General features: G+C 31.8%; 1 protein-coding gene across 1 annotated transcript in view; it reads left to right on the forward strand.

The window, feature by feature from the left end:
- Positions 1-13,794, forward strand: part of LOC107750141 (adhesion G protein-coupled receptor A3-like) — a 134,447-nt gene that overhangs the window by 81,414 nt on the left and 39,239 nt on the right. The window contains exons 8-9 of the mRNA XM_016565408.1: positions 12,067-12,256; positions 12,587-12,795. Coding sequence (XP_016420894.1) covers positions 12,067-12,256; positions 12,587-12,795 — 399 coding nt within the window. The remainder of the gene's footprint in view (positions 1-12,066; positions 12,257-12,586; positions 12,796-13,794) is intronic.

The following is a 13,794-nucleotide window of genomic DNA, read 5'->3' on the forward strand; positions in this document are numbered from 1 at the left end:
GTGTGGGGGGGGGGCGTGTTAGTTCGTTTGAGTTTCCCTCTTTTCTTCGCGTTCAAATGGCTTGTAAAAGTGCCATGCACATTTTACTTTAACTTTCAAATTAGCGGCAATTGAATTGCCGCAATTCTGCATTAAGCAATTGCTCGTTTGAGTTTTCCCTCTTTTCCTCGGATTTCTTGGCTTTCAAATAGCTTGAAAAAGCGCCGTAGGCATTTTACTTTCACTTTCAAATTAGCGGCAATTCGTTGTTGATTCAATTCAAGCAACAACAACGTCAAACTCATAGAACTTTTATTAACAAAACGAATAAAAATACACCATATATGCCTAATAAAATAAATTACTTAGGCTACACAAAGTTTAAATAGGTATATAAAACTGAAAATCAGCAAACACTGTGGAACCAAATACTTATCATATAGCTGACTTTTTCTTATTTGTAATAAAAAGTTACTCACACTTGTGTTGCGACATTACTGTCAGATCCAATATAGTCGCACAGCATTGTCTTTTAGTTTCAATCTTTCTGAAAATTCCCCGTTGAATCGTGCCTTGTTTTTAAACGAATCCGCGGTAAAATGAAGTGAACAAAGGACTAAGTTCTTACATGATGCAGCCTGGATCTTCATTAAAAATAAAGTGTATTGTTTGGTTTCTGTTAGACCCGCGTTTGCCTCTCTCGTTATTTACACTACATGCGCAAATTGGTGGGTGGGGCTAAACAGGCAGTGATGTAGAATTGGTGGGCATAAAAATACACCATATATGCCTAATAAAATAACACATTACTTAGGCTACACAAAGTTTAAATAGGTATATAAAACTGAAAATCAGCAAACACTGTGGAACCAAATAAATAAGAAACAGAATGTTTATTAGCTAAACGAATAAGAAAGCTTGGAGGCACGGCATATACACCTTGATGAAAAATAAAATAAATAAAATACACAGTTTAATAAAGTAATCAGCAAACACTGTGGAACCAAATAAATAAGAAACACCAGGCGTTGATGATCTTCTGCGGAGGCGGAGCTTATCCACACTATAACATCATAGAGTAGAACATTCCACAAGCTGTTTTGTTAGACTGCCTTCAATATAAGCTGTTTTTAGACTAACGAGAAAGTTGAGTTCTGAAACTTGGAGGATGCTTTTATAGTACAATGAATTCTTGTGTCAAAAGATCAAGGGAATTTTGATTTCTCAATTCATGACCCCTTTATAAACTGAAAATAAGCTCAGATCAATGAGGACTATGATCAACCAGTTCCAAAGGGAAATAAAAAGCCTGTGCTGATTGAAAGAAAACAGCTCAAGCTAGAATGACAGTAGAGCTGAAAAATGAAAGACACGCTTAAGAAACTGCATTGATCTTTGGTGATAATATAGCATAATGAGAGATTTACAAACTCTCATTTTTAAAGGCTGGTCATTTTTTGAGTAGTATAACAAGGTGGGGGAAAAGATCTTTAAAAAGTAAAAAAAAAAAAAAAAAATTTTTATTTAAAAATATAATTATCGGTATAAAAATAAATATCCAAGTGAATGTGTGTGTATATATTGGAATCCTGTTATTTATGTTGTTGTTATTTCAGCAATACTATAAACATTACTATAAACTTTGGGACACTAAAAGTCATCACAATCTAAAACTGAATAATTCAGTCTCACTGCAGTGTAACTGTTGCTATATTGTGACGTTTGCAGGTTTGAAAGTGTTGAATATAATTGCCTTACAGATACCTCTCTCTATGCTTCTGTACTTTATTTGTCATTATAAAACATTCCATTACAATTTATTCAAATTACATTGCCAAAATGTGCAGTTGTAACAATTTAGTTAGATTTTCCAAAAATAAAATTAATTTGGTCTTTAGATGAAATGTTCTGTAAGGTCAGATGACAGTTGGGCCAAGTCCCCCTGGGGGCTTCTTGCCCCAGGGGGTCATGGCCCCCTTTCATAATTTAAATTTTTATGCCATTATAACAAAATAACAAAACTGTTAATTGTTTCCATTTGATTCTCATAATAGTATGTTGAGTGATGCATGATGATCTTCTACATGCTATATTCATCCGTAAATGTGTTACAGTTTATGGACACTGTTCTCAAGGCTTCTTCCCCATCTTATATAGACTCAAAAGTAGCTGAATTAACCTAACTTCAAAACTACAGGGACTGGATGGTAAAAACAAATTATATGGTTTATATATTTACAAGACACTATTGGAAAAAGTATTTGATTAATATCATATATATATATGATATTAATCAAATACTTTTTCCAATAGTGTCTTGTAAATATCATACACACACACACACACACATATATATATATATACAGTGGTGTGAAAAAGTGTTGGCCCCCTTCCTGATTTCTTATTTTTGTAGTATAACAAGGTGGGGGAAAAGATCTTTAAAAAGTAAAAAAAAAAAAAAAGCATTTTTATGTCAAAATGACCAGAACACGACATAAGATTCAGTGTTTGAGTGAACACAAACTCATCTGCCCTCATTTGCCGCCACAGAATCGTGACAGTAAGTTTGCCTTTTCTGTTTGATTAGCATCAGTTCAAGAGCCTACTGAGATGAAAAGCTGAAAAACTTAGACTAAATCATGATCACTTTCGCTCATATTTAGGATGAGAGATGTGAATCAGACTAAACGCACGACACGAGCTGCAGTGAAAGCGCTGCGTATCAGTAGTGTTGGGTGTAACTAGTTACACTAATTTGATTACTGTAATTAGTTACTGTAATTTGATTACTTTTCCCTTGAAAAAGTAAAGTAGGGGATTACTCTTATTTTTTCTGTAATTGAATTACAGTTACTTCTTATGTAATTGAACTTAATACTGTGTAGAACATTCATGTACAATACAATAGTGGATTTAACATCAAAATTTAGGGATGCACCGATACCACTTTTTCCAGGACTCGCCCGATACCGATACTTTTATATTGGCTGTTTATTAGTACTTAAAAAAAAAAAACATATTAATGTCTGCAAGACCTTATTCTAAATCCTTAATCCTACCCAATTCTTAAACTTTACATCTACTTTACTAAGTATTAATAAGCAGCAATTAGGTGTATATTGTCTGAATACTTTCCGTACCCACTGTATATATATATTTATATATATAACATTTCTGTCCCCCTCACTTCTGAAATGATGGCTACGCCCCTGGTTTCATCCTTGTATCAATAACTTGTCGAGGTTGATATAGGATTTAGAAAGTAATAAGTAATTAAAGGAGATAGTAATTTGTATGGTAATCTAATTACACTGTTGAAGATGTAATTAGTAACTAGTAATTAATTACTTTTTTAGAGTAACTTACCCAACACTGCGCATCAGTATGTGTGAGATTTTCAGAGCAGAGAAATGCAGCTTTTGAGACTTTCTCAGCTGCTGTTGTTTATTTTGATTGTGATGACGAACCCATGAGAGGTAATGTTAGGAAAGCACTGATGATTGTTCATGTTGTTGGTTCAGACTCTGTGTTTCGTTACGGTGCGGTCCGGTTGTGTCAGTCTCAGTAATGTGTTTGTTGGCCTCGGCTGCTCTCAGACAAAATAGCAGCGTTTATGTCCTCCACTGATGCATTAGTGCCCATCGTGACAGTCGTTTCTGTCTTTATGTCTGTGTCTGATTTTGCAAATATGCATATGCATTGCATAAATTGATTTTTTTTTTTAGACACATTCAACCATAAAAACTCAAAAAAACATTGACAGCTCATAGACAGTACTGGAAAAATTATGATTTTAAAATGTATTTGAAAGTCTCTTCTGCTCACCAGGGCTGCATTTAATTAATCAAAAATACAGTAAAAATTGTGAAATATTATTACAATTTAAAACAGCTGTTTTCTATGTGAATATCTGTTAAACTGTAATTTATTTCTGTGATGCGCAGCTGTATTTTCAGCATCATTACTCCAGTCTTCAGTGTCACATGATCTTCAGAAATCATTCTAATATGCTGATTTGCTGCTCAAGAAACATTTCTGATTATTATCAATGTTGAAAACAGTTGTGCTGCTGAATAAATACAAAAAAAGCACAATATTACTATTTTTACTGTATTTTTGATCAAATAAATGCAGCCTTGGTGAGCAAAAGAGACTCTTTCAAAAACATTTTAAAAAAGAATTATTTTTGACCAGCAGTGCATAAGAAATCTTTTACTTTTTACTGTTAATTTCTTGCTTGATTACTGAAATATTTTGGCATATATCTTGTTTTATTATTTTAATTTTAATTATTTAATATCTTAATTGTTGGTACTTGTCTTAACACTCAAAAATATTTGTATAAATATAAACATCACTTTTATTAAAAAAATTACAACATTATTTTGGAATATTACAACAAAAAATTACGATTAAGGCTTACTGAAAAATTTAATTAAGCATTTTTGAGTTTGCAGTTCTGGCCAAGAATGTTCATTTCAGTGAAATCATTTTTATCATTTATCTTTTAGAATAGCATGCACTGATAAATCATGAATTATTAAAGTAAATGGAGTCGGTTTTGATTTCGTGTTGACGTTAGGAGATGTTCATTTGCGTTATTGTAGCTCAGCCGTGAGTTTCTGCCGTTCACGCGCTCGTTGGCTGATGAAACTCATCAAGACTCTCGGGGTTTCTGACACGCCAAAGAAAATCTCGACTCCTCAGGAAAACAATAAGCACATTTCAGATCCAATCACAGCTGGAGATGTGACGAGGCTGCTAGTAATCACATGAAAGAGATGTGTGAAGCAGTTGCAACAACACAATAAATAACTGAGCGGCATTAAATTCAAAGCGCTGTGTAGAAACGAGTGTAACGGGGCTGATCTCTGATTCTCACACGCCGTCGGAAATCACTGTCATACTGCTCTCACTCTTTCTCATGCATCAATCACTGTGAATGCATTTTTAATTATGCTTTTTACGTAAACTTTTTATCTGCTCATGCAGCATTATCTGGGAATCGAACCCGTGACCCTGGTGTTACTGGTGACATGCTTTATTTTTTGAGCTATAGGAAATAATAGAATTGAGATACTAATATATTTATATTATTTATATTTATTACATATTTATTTAAAAATATTCATGTTTATTATTATTAATGTTTTTTTTCACATTTTCATTTAAATTTTAGTGTAAGTGTTAGTAATTTTTGTCATTTTATTAGTTTATATATTTATTTACTTTTAAATGTCTATATTGTTTTTTTTTTTTCAAAAATATATATTTATTTGTTTGTTTGTTTATTTATTTGTTTGTTGGTTGCTAGGTGTCTTATCATATTGCCATTACTCCTGGTAAAAAAACAGTAATATACTTTTGATTTATTGACCTATTTGTTCAGACTGCCATGCATTTTACAAAAAACAAAACAAAAAAAGAATTGTCAAATCAAAATAAGTGTTTGTATTAGATGCCGTAAACAATTCAAAACATGCAAGATCACGTGACAGCATTGCAGCATATTACTAACTCAAATGCATACTTCTAACTGTTTTAGTAGTCGCTAATGCACAGCCAGAGAAACACTTCTGCTCTGATTTGCTTTAGTTTCACAATCAATTCTAGTCAATTCAACAACATTCTAACAATGGTTAAATCATGGAGATGGATTAGTAAGGGGTTGACTAGTTTTCCAAAAATGTTTCATTAATAAACTATGAGAGTTTTTGTTATTTTTCTTAATATTATGAATTAGATTAAATTTTTATGTTTTCACTTTTCACTTTAATCAGAGTTAAAGTTTTAGTTTTTTTTCTTTACTTTGCTTTACTAGGGGGAAAAAACATTAATTGAAATAACATAAAATAAATATACTACTTAAGGTTATTATAAAAAATTTTACTAGACATATAATAAACGAGCAGCCAAGCAAATGAAATGAAATAAAATAATGAAATGAAATGAAATGAAATAAAATAAAATAATGAAATAATGAAATTAAATAATGAAATTAAATGAAATTAAATATGATATATGATATGAAATTAAATAAAATTATATAATATGAAATTAAATTAAATGAATAACATGAAATGATGAAATGAAATGATGAAATGAAATAATGAAATGAAATAATTGAAATAAAAATAAATATACTACTTAAGGTTATTATAAAAAATTTTACTAGACATATAATAAACGAGCAGCCAAGCAAATGAAATGAAATGAAATGAAATAAAATGAAATAAAATAATGAAATGAAATGAAATGAAATGAAATAATGAAATGAAATGAAATGAAATATAATGAAATGAAATAATGAAATTAAATGAAATTAAATATGATGTATGATATGAAATTAAATAAAATTATATAATATGAAATGAAATTAAATGAATAACATGAAATGATGAAATGAAATAATGAAATGAAATAAAAAATGACATTAAATTAAATTAAATATGATATATGATATGAAATTAAATTAAATTATATAATATGAAATGAAATGAAAAATGAAAAATGAAATTAAATAAAAAATGAAATGAAATGAAAGGATTTCAGCTAGTTACCAAGGTAACTTTTCTTATTTTCATTTAGTTTAACTTGATGTACTAAAATAACAAAAAACAAAAATAAAAATGTCTTAAAACTATATAGACTGTATATTTAAAAAAAAGGACAACCAAAAAACCTACAGTTACTAAAACTTTAACTAAAAATAAAATGAAAATGGAAAATATAAAAACAAATTCAAAATATTAGTAAAAAATCTCACTGATCCATAGTGTTGATTTTGCAGTAAACAGTATGTATTTTGTAACAAATACACCTTGTAACCAAAAACACCTTTTTAAAAAAAATGTTCCAAAGCAAATGGAAAAATATTTATCTCTCGATTATCATCAAAACTTGCGGTATCACCCAGCCCTTTATTATCCAGCTGATTTGTGTTTTTAGTGGCTCTAAACCTGCGTGGTTATCAAGGGGTTCCTTAAGTCCAACTAGTCACTTAGATTACCCACTGACTAGTGGATTTCAGCAGTTGTGGAGATCCCTGCTAGATAATTCATACTAAACGGTCTGGAGAAACGCTCTCGGGAGACTCTCGTCCAGGAATCCCGGTGCTGAATGATGTTCCTGCGCTGAAACTCATCTGCTTTCACCATGTCCGGCTCAGAATGATTCATAAAAGCACATGAAAGCACTGGTATCTGTGGGAAATTGATGACAGAAAAGACTTCTTAAAATAAACCGAGAGCTTCATCCATCCTGTTCCATCGCTGGGGTTTTATGGGCTCCATCTCTCATGCCGTGGCCTTTTTTTAGTCCTCTAATGATAAGCGAGAGTAATATAAGATTAAATCTTCCCTTTGACACTGTAAATGAAGTGAATATGTAACTTGTAGTCTCTTCTGCTCAACAGGGCTGCATTTATTTGATCAAAAATACAGTAAAAATTGTGAAATATTATTAATCCAGCAGGTGAAAATGGTGCATCTAGGTATTTAACAGGATGGTACGACTTGAAATAAATGTCCAAATAACTGTGGTACTCTAATATACAATGTAGTCTGTTCTGCTCTCCAAGGCTGCATTTATTTGATCAAAAATACAGTAAAATAAACGCTGTTCTTTTGAACTTTCTATTCATCAAAGAATCCTCAAAAAATATTTTGTTTTTACAAACATTTTAAGCAGCAGAAGCAGTTTTCGGCATTGATGATAGTAGTAAGAAACTTTATTAATAATTAAGTACCAATAATAATTTATAATTGAGTACTTAAGTAGAAAAAATAATAAAATTGATTAATTAAATTGAACACAGTAAAGACATTTATAATGTTACAAACAAAAAAAGCCATTTTAAATAAATGCTGTTGTTTATTTTCTATTCATGAAAGAATCATGGGAAAAATATATCACAGTTTCCGCAAAAATATTGTGCAGCACAACTGTTTTCAACATTGATAATAATCAGAAATGTTTCTTGAGCAGCAAATCAGCATATTAGAATGATTTCTGAAGATCATGTGACACTGAAGACTGGAGTAATGATGCTGAAAATACAGCTTTGATCTCAGAAATAAATTACAGTTTAACAGATATTCACATAGAAAACAACTGTTTTGAATTGTAATAATATTTCACAATAACAGCTGTTTTAAATTGTAATAATATTTCACAATTTTACTGTATTTTTGATCAAATAAATGCAGCCTTGGTGAGCAGAAGAGACTACATTGTATATTCGAGTACCACAGTTATTTGGACATTTGTTTCAAGTCGTACCATCCTGTTAAATACCTAGATGCACCATTTTCTCCTGTTGGACCAGAAAATATGGGTAAAAATCCCACAGACACATTTATGTACATTTATGAATTTTGTAGATGCTTCTATCCAAAGAAAGGAAGAAACACTGTATGTTGGTGATGTTTTGCAGAGACAACTCCTCTTTAGTCCAAACATTGTAAAGGTAGAGCAGCCAGTTGGCATGACAACGTTTTTTTTCTTTTTCTTATTTTTCTCTGAGTAACACAACACGAATTCTCCAAGTGTAAAAAAGAGAGGAGAGCTTTGTAAATTAGTCTCTTTCATTTTGATGTTACGCTCTCGCTGTTACAGCCTCTGCTGCAATACGGGATTCTCTCCATTCTTAAAGAGCTGCTTCATGTTGTTAAAAACTGCTGCTGCTGCCAGCACTTCAGTTTAGGGTTTACGCAAATGAACTGCATGTAGTGCAAAGTCTGTTTGATTAAATGTGCTAAGGAGCAACAGAACCAGCACTGAAACACATGGGTTATGCTAGTAACTAATGCATTTCAATGCTTGTTTTCATGTTGGTGTTAAAGGGGTCATATGATGTTGCTAAAAAGAACATTATTTTGTGTATTTGGTGTAATGAAATGTGTTTATGCGGTTTAAGGTTCAAAAAACACATTATTTTCCACATACTGTACATTATTGTTTCTCCTCTATGCTTTAAACATCTACTGTCTTAAATTTGAATAATTTCTGTCAATTCAGACCTCCAAACTAAAATACAGTGTTATTTTCTGTGATTTCTAGAAGAATACAAAACATTGTCAATCGACACTGAATAAAAAAAAATGTTAAGAGTTAAGAGTGTTAACAATGCATTTATGCATATACTTGCTATGCATTCAAAATATAAACTTTATTAATCCATGCATTTTCTTTTTATTTCTAAATGTTTGTTTATTTGAACATGAGTTTATGTGCGTGTGCACATTCATCAGCATTGCATCTGAATGTTATATGCAATACAAAAAAAATTCTAACTACATTTTGCATTAATTGAAATCAATATGCAGTGTCGTGCTTTCACTATTTCTGAAGTTATTCTTTTGAGGAGCGTTTATTTCTTCATCTCTCAATCACTGCATTATATGTCTGGATCATTTCAATCTCATCTTATTTTTAGACATATTACTGGAGATATAGAGCGACGACTGATATTTAGATCATTTTATGTTAGTATCTGCTGCACTGTTATAAACATCTCATTGATTTACATTATAAGCAGCAGAATGTCATCCTATAAATATCAGCATCTGCTGCAAATTGCATATTTCTGAATAAAATTGAGCTGTTTTTACTTCATATTCTCACTATATCAGGTTATATGAGCCATAAAAGCCTGATGCATCAAAGAGATTATTTTTAATTATTTTGTCTCAAGCTTCAATAAACCGTTCCATTTTTTTGTTTTTTAAATGGAGGACTATTATTTAATATATCAGGCTTTATAGGGTTAAATAGGCTTATATAAGACATCTTGGTATCGTCCTCATCTACCTAAACATCTTAAGGAGTTTTTGTCACTGTTTCCTTTGAATTGATCACTAGTTATTCTTTGTAAACAATAACTATGCTTTGAAACAGTGTGTATTATGAAAATAAATGTATAACCTGTTAAAATCAAGCTATATATTGTTTTCTAACAATAATGGAAGCATTTCCTTCAAAAAGACTCGTTTGGCTGCTGTCCTTGGTGCTGAACGTCGCCTTCATAAACACTGAACAATCCACTGAGAACGAGCCTGATGCTTTTTCTGAAACATTTACAGTCAGCGTGAAAAGAGAGATGTCTCATGGAGACAAATTCAAATAAACGTCATCCTTCATTCAGATCAAGCGTATGTGCTGTAGATGTGAGTGCTGCATTGAAGAGCTGCTGGAATGTAATTGGGATGCTGCAGTGCACTCTGGGTAAAAGTCGTGAGTCACGTATGGAAATCACACCATGACTGGTTTTGTGAATGAAACTCCTGGCTGCTCGACAGACTGATTTCTCTCTTCCCGGAGCAGACGGATGCTGACGGCAGGCTTTCTTTCTAAGCACAGGCACTCATTACACACGAGCTTATATCAGAGCCGCTGCGCTCCAGTCTGAAAGCTTTCGGACATCGACAGGTTCTTATGGTAACAGAGACTCTCAGACTCTCTAACCGCTGGAAATGAGCTGCAGCAGACATTTGTACTTCTCTAAAGGCTGAGTTATCTCTCTTCATCATGTTGTCTGATTTGATGGGGGTTTCCAGCCTGTAACAGTAACTAAAAAATGTTTTAAATGTAACAGGGATTGCACAAAATGTTCAAAGAAAAAATCATGGATTATTAGTGATTATATATTAATTAATGTGTATTTATTTGTAATATATATATATATATATATATATATATATATATATATATATATATATATATATATATATATATATATATATATATATATATATATATATATATATATATATATATATATATATATATATATATATATATATATATATATATATATATATATATATATATATATATATATATATATATATATATATATATATATATATATATATATATATATATATATATATATATATATATATATATATATATATATATATATATATATATATATATATATATATATATATATATATATATATATATATATATATATATATATATATGGAATGTATCCTTTTCTTATATATTTTTATTTTATATTTTTATGGGAATTACACAAAATCACAAGTGTATTATGATCTATTTACCAATTTTTGCAAGTGGGACTATCCAGTGATTCTACTGGAAAGTATTTTATTTTTTTATTATAATACATTTTATTTTATATTTATTATTATAATACATTTTTATGGGATTACACAAAATGTTGAAAGAAACAATCATGCTTATTATCAAGTTATTATGATTATTATCAGTTATTGTGAGTGGTGCTATCCAGTGATAGTACTTTTATTATATAAAAGTAGTATTTTTCTTTTCTTTTTTTTCTTTTTAGTGCTTTTTCTTTTATTATATGTTTTATTATAATAATTTTTTATGGGATTGCACAATTACAAAAAATAATGGGTAATTTACTTATTTATTTACTGCAATTATTATAAGTGGTACTATCCAATGTATTATTTTATTAGATATTTTTATTGACAAATTTTATGGAATTTTATTTTTTATTAAAATATTTTTATTTTTGCTGTTTATTATTAGATTGTTTTATGATGTTTTAAATAGTACTATCCAGTGGTACTATTTTATTATTGTTGTTGTTGTTTATCAAGCCGAGTAGAAAAAATATTTTTCTCCAATTTATCTGGCCAGTTTTGGTTATGAAATGGTTTTCAACCCACCTAGTCATTTTAGCACATCTTTTGCTTTTAAAATGTCTTTGCAAAAACACTGTCTCTGCATTAACATCTGCTTATAGCTTTAATCTTAAATGTGTTTTCAGAGGCCAAAACAACATGTTTTTCTTCGCCTTCAGTATCTGCAGTAGACACTGACATATCCTAACAGATAACGAGGCGAAGCTCTTCTCAGGCTGATGATGCTGATAACCCTGTGCTTCTGTGCTGTGTTATCAGACTGCTCTTAAGCTGATGTAGTGAGCTGTGCTGCTCACAATAATTTCCACCTCTGCGGCAGACCAAAGACAAGCAGAACCCCCTGCTTCCTCCAGCACTTTGCCCTTCTCTCTCAATCAGACAGGAGCTGACACGCGTCTGCGCATCTGATGCACATGTCTCACATGCGTTTCTCCGTTTGCAGAACACGGTGGCCATCGCCTCCATACATTTCCCGCTGGCTACCCCTCGGTCTGTGGAGAACTGCATCTGTAAGCTGCAGCTGATCGTCTTCCGCAATGGAAAACTCTTTCCGTGCACGGGGAATTCGTCAAATCTTGCGGACGATGGCAAGCGCAGAAGCGTTTCGACACCAGTTGCATTCACCAAATTAGGTAAGGCTTTGATTTTCCCCATGCATTTCATCCGTGCATCCTATATATCACTGCGTTTCACCACTAAAGTGTTTTGCAATGGAATATTTTGTCGTTAGCGTCACACGCAATTATGAGAAAGCGCGCGCGTGCTTGCACGATGGTGCAACTGTTGCGTTGCAATTGTGCACGAGTTGTATAAAGCTCGTTTGCGTGCGCAACTCCTCTCATTTGTTAAATTCTGAGATGTGCATGTGCGTGATTGCATGCATCAGCTTTCAAATGCATGCAACACTTGAGGACTTTCCACTCGGTTCGTTACTTGACGCAATGTGTTGCTCTCCTGTGCAGATGGGTGTAGCCCCGGGAGCCCCGTGCAGCCGGTTACCGTCGCTCTCCGGCACTTCTCGTTGGGTGTAGACCCCACCGCGGCATACTGGGATTTTGACCTGCTGGATGGACACGGCGGCTGGCGCGCGGAAGGCTGCCACATAACGGGCTCCGCGCACAACACGACCACCATCCACTGCGCGCACCACAACAACCTCGCCGTGCTCATGGTAAGAGTCTCCCGCTCGTCCAAGTCGGATTATGGCTATTGTGGAGGCGCAGAGCCAATGAAACACGGCGAGCATGTAAACAGCAGTGCTATAGTGATAATATTAGTGTTGCAAGGGCGAATGGTGTGAGGTGTGGATGGGCGCACGTGATAATGAGGTATAAATGTCAAGTGACCAAGTGCGAATTCAATTCAATGCACGTTTATTTGTGTAGCGCTTTTTGCAGTGCATGTCATAATTTCAGATAATAAGTGCATTGAGTTCCAGTATTCAAAATAGCACTTTAGTCCAAAAAATCTCCAATAAAGATGTGCTGGTTTCCTATTGGAGTATCTATCATAATATGGAAGCAAATGCAATCATACAAGAATCCTCTAATGCCATCTTTACACTGCAAAGCCGGCTCAGAAGCGGCTTATGTACCATGTAAAAGTGGATTTAGTGTTTCATTCTGCACTTTTACCCAGAAAAAAATAAAAGCACATAAATGATGTCATTTAAGTCATTTTAAATGTTAAAATATGAATCTAGAAACATGAAAATACAAAGTTGTAAATAAAAGTAATGTTGTTTGAATGTTTTTTTAAATAAATTAAATATAATAATTAAAAATAAATACAATTAAAAAAGAAAAAATATTTATAAAAAATAAATGAGTGAACGGTAGTGTTATTTAAATATTTTTTGAATATTAAAATATGAATCTAGAAACATGGAAATACAAAGTTATAAAAATATATATTAAAAAAAATATTAAAATGCACAAATAATGTCATTAAAATTATTTTTAAATATGATTCTAAAAACATGAAAATAAAAAGTTGTAAATAAAAAAATAAGTGCACAAATAATAATAATGAATAATATTATATATATATATATCACTGTATATATATATATATATACAGTGGGTACGGAAAGTATTCAGACCCCCTTAAATTTTTCACTCTTTGTTATATTGCAGCCATTTGCTAAAATCATTTAAGTTAATTTTTTTTC

The sequence above is a fragment of the Sinocyclocheilus rhinocerous genome, unplaced genomic scaffold, assembly GCF_001515625.1.
Source record: "Sinocyclocheilus rhinocerous isolate Xijiao unplaced genomic scaffold, SAMN03320098_v1.1 scaffold1822, whole genome shotgun sequence".
Taxonomy (NCBI): Eukaryota; Metazoa; Chordata; class Actinopteri; order Cypriniformes; family Cyprinidae; genus Sinocyclocheilus; species Sinocyclocheilus rhinocerous.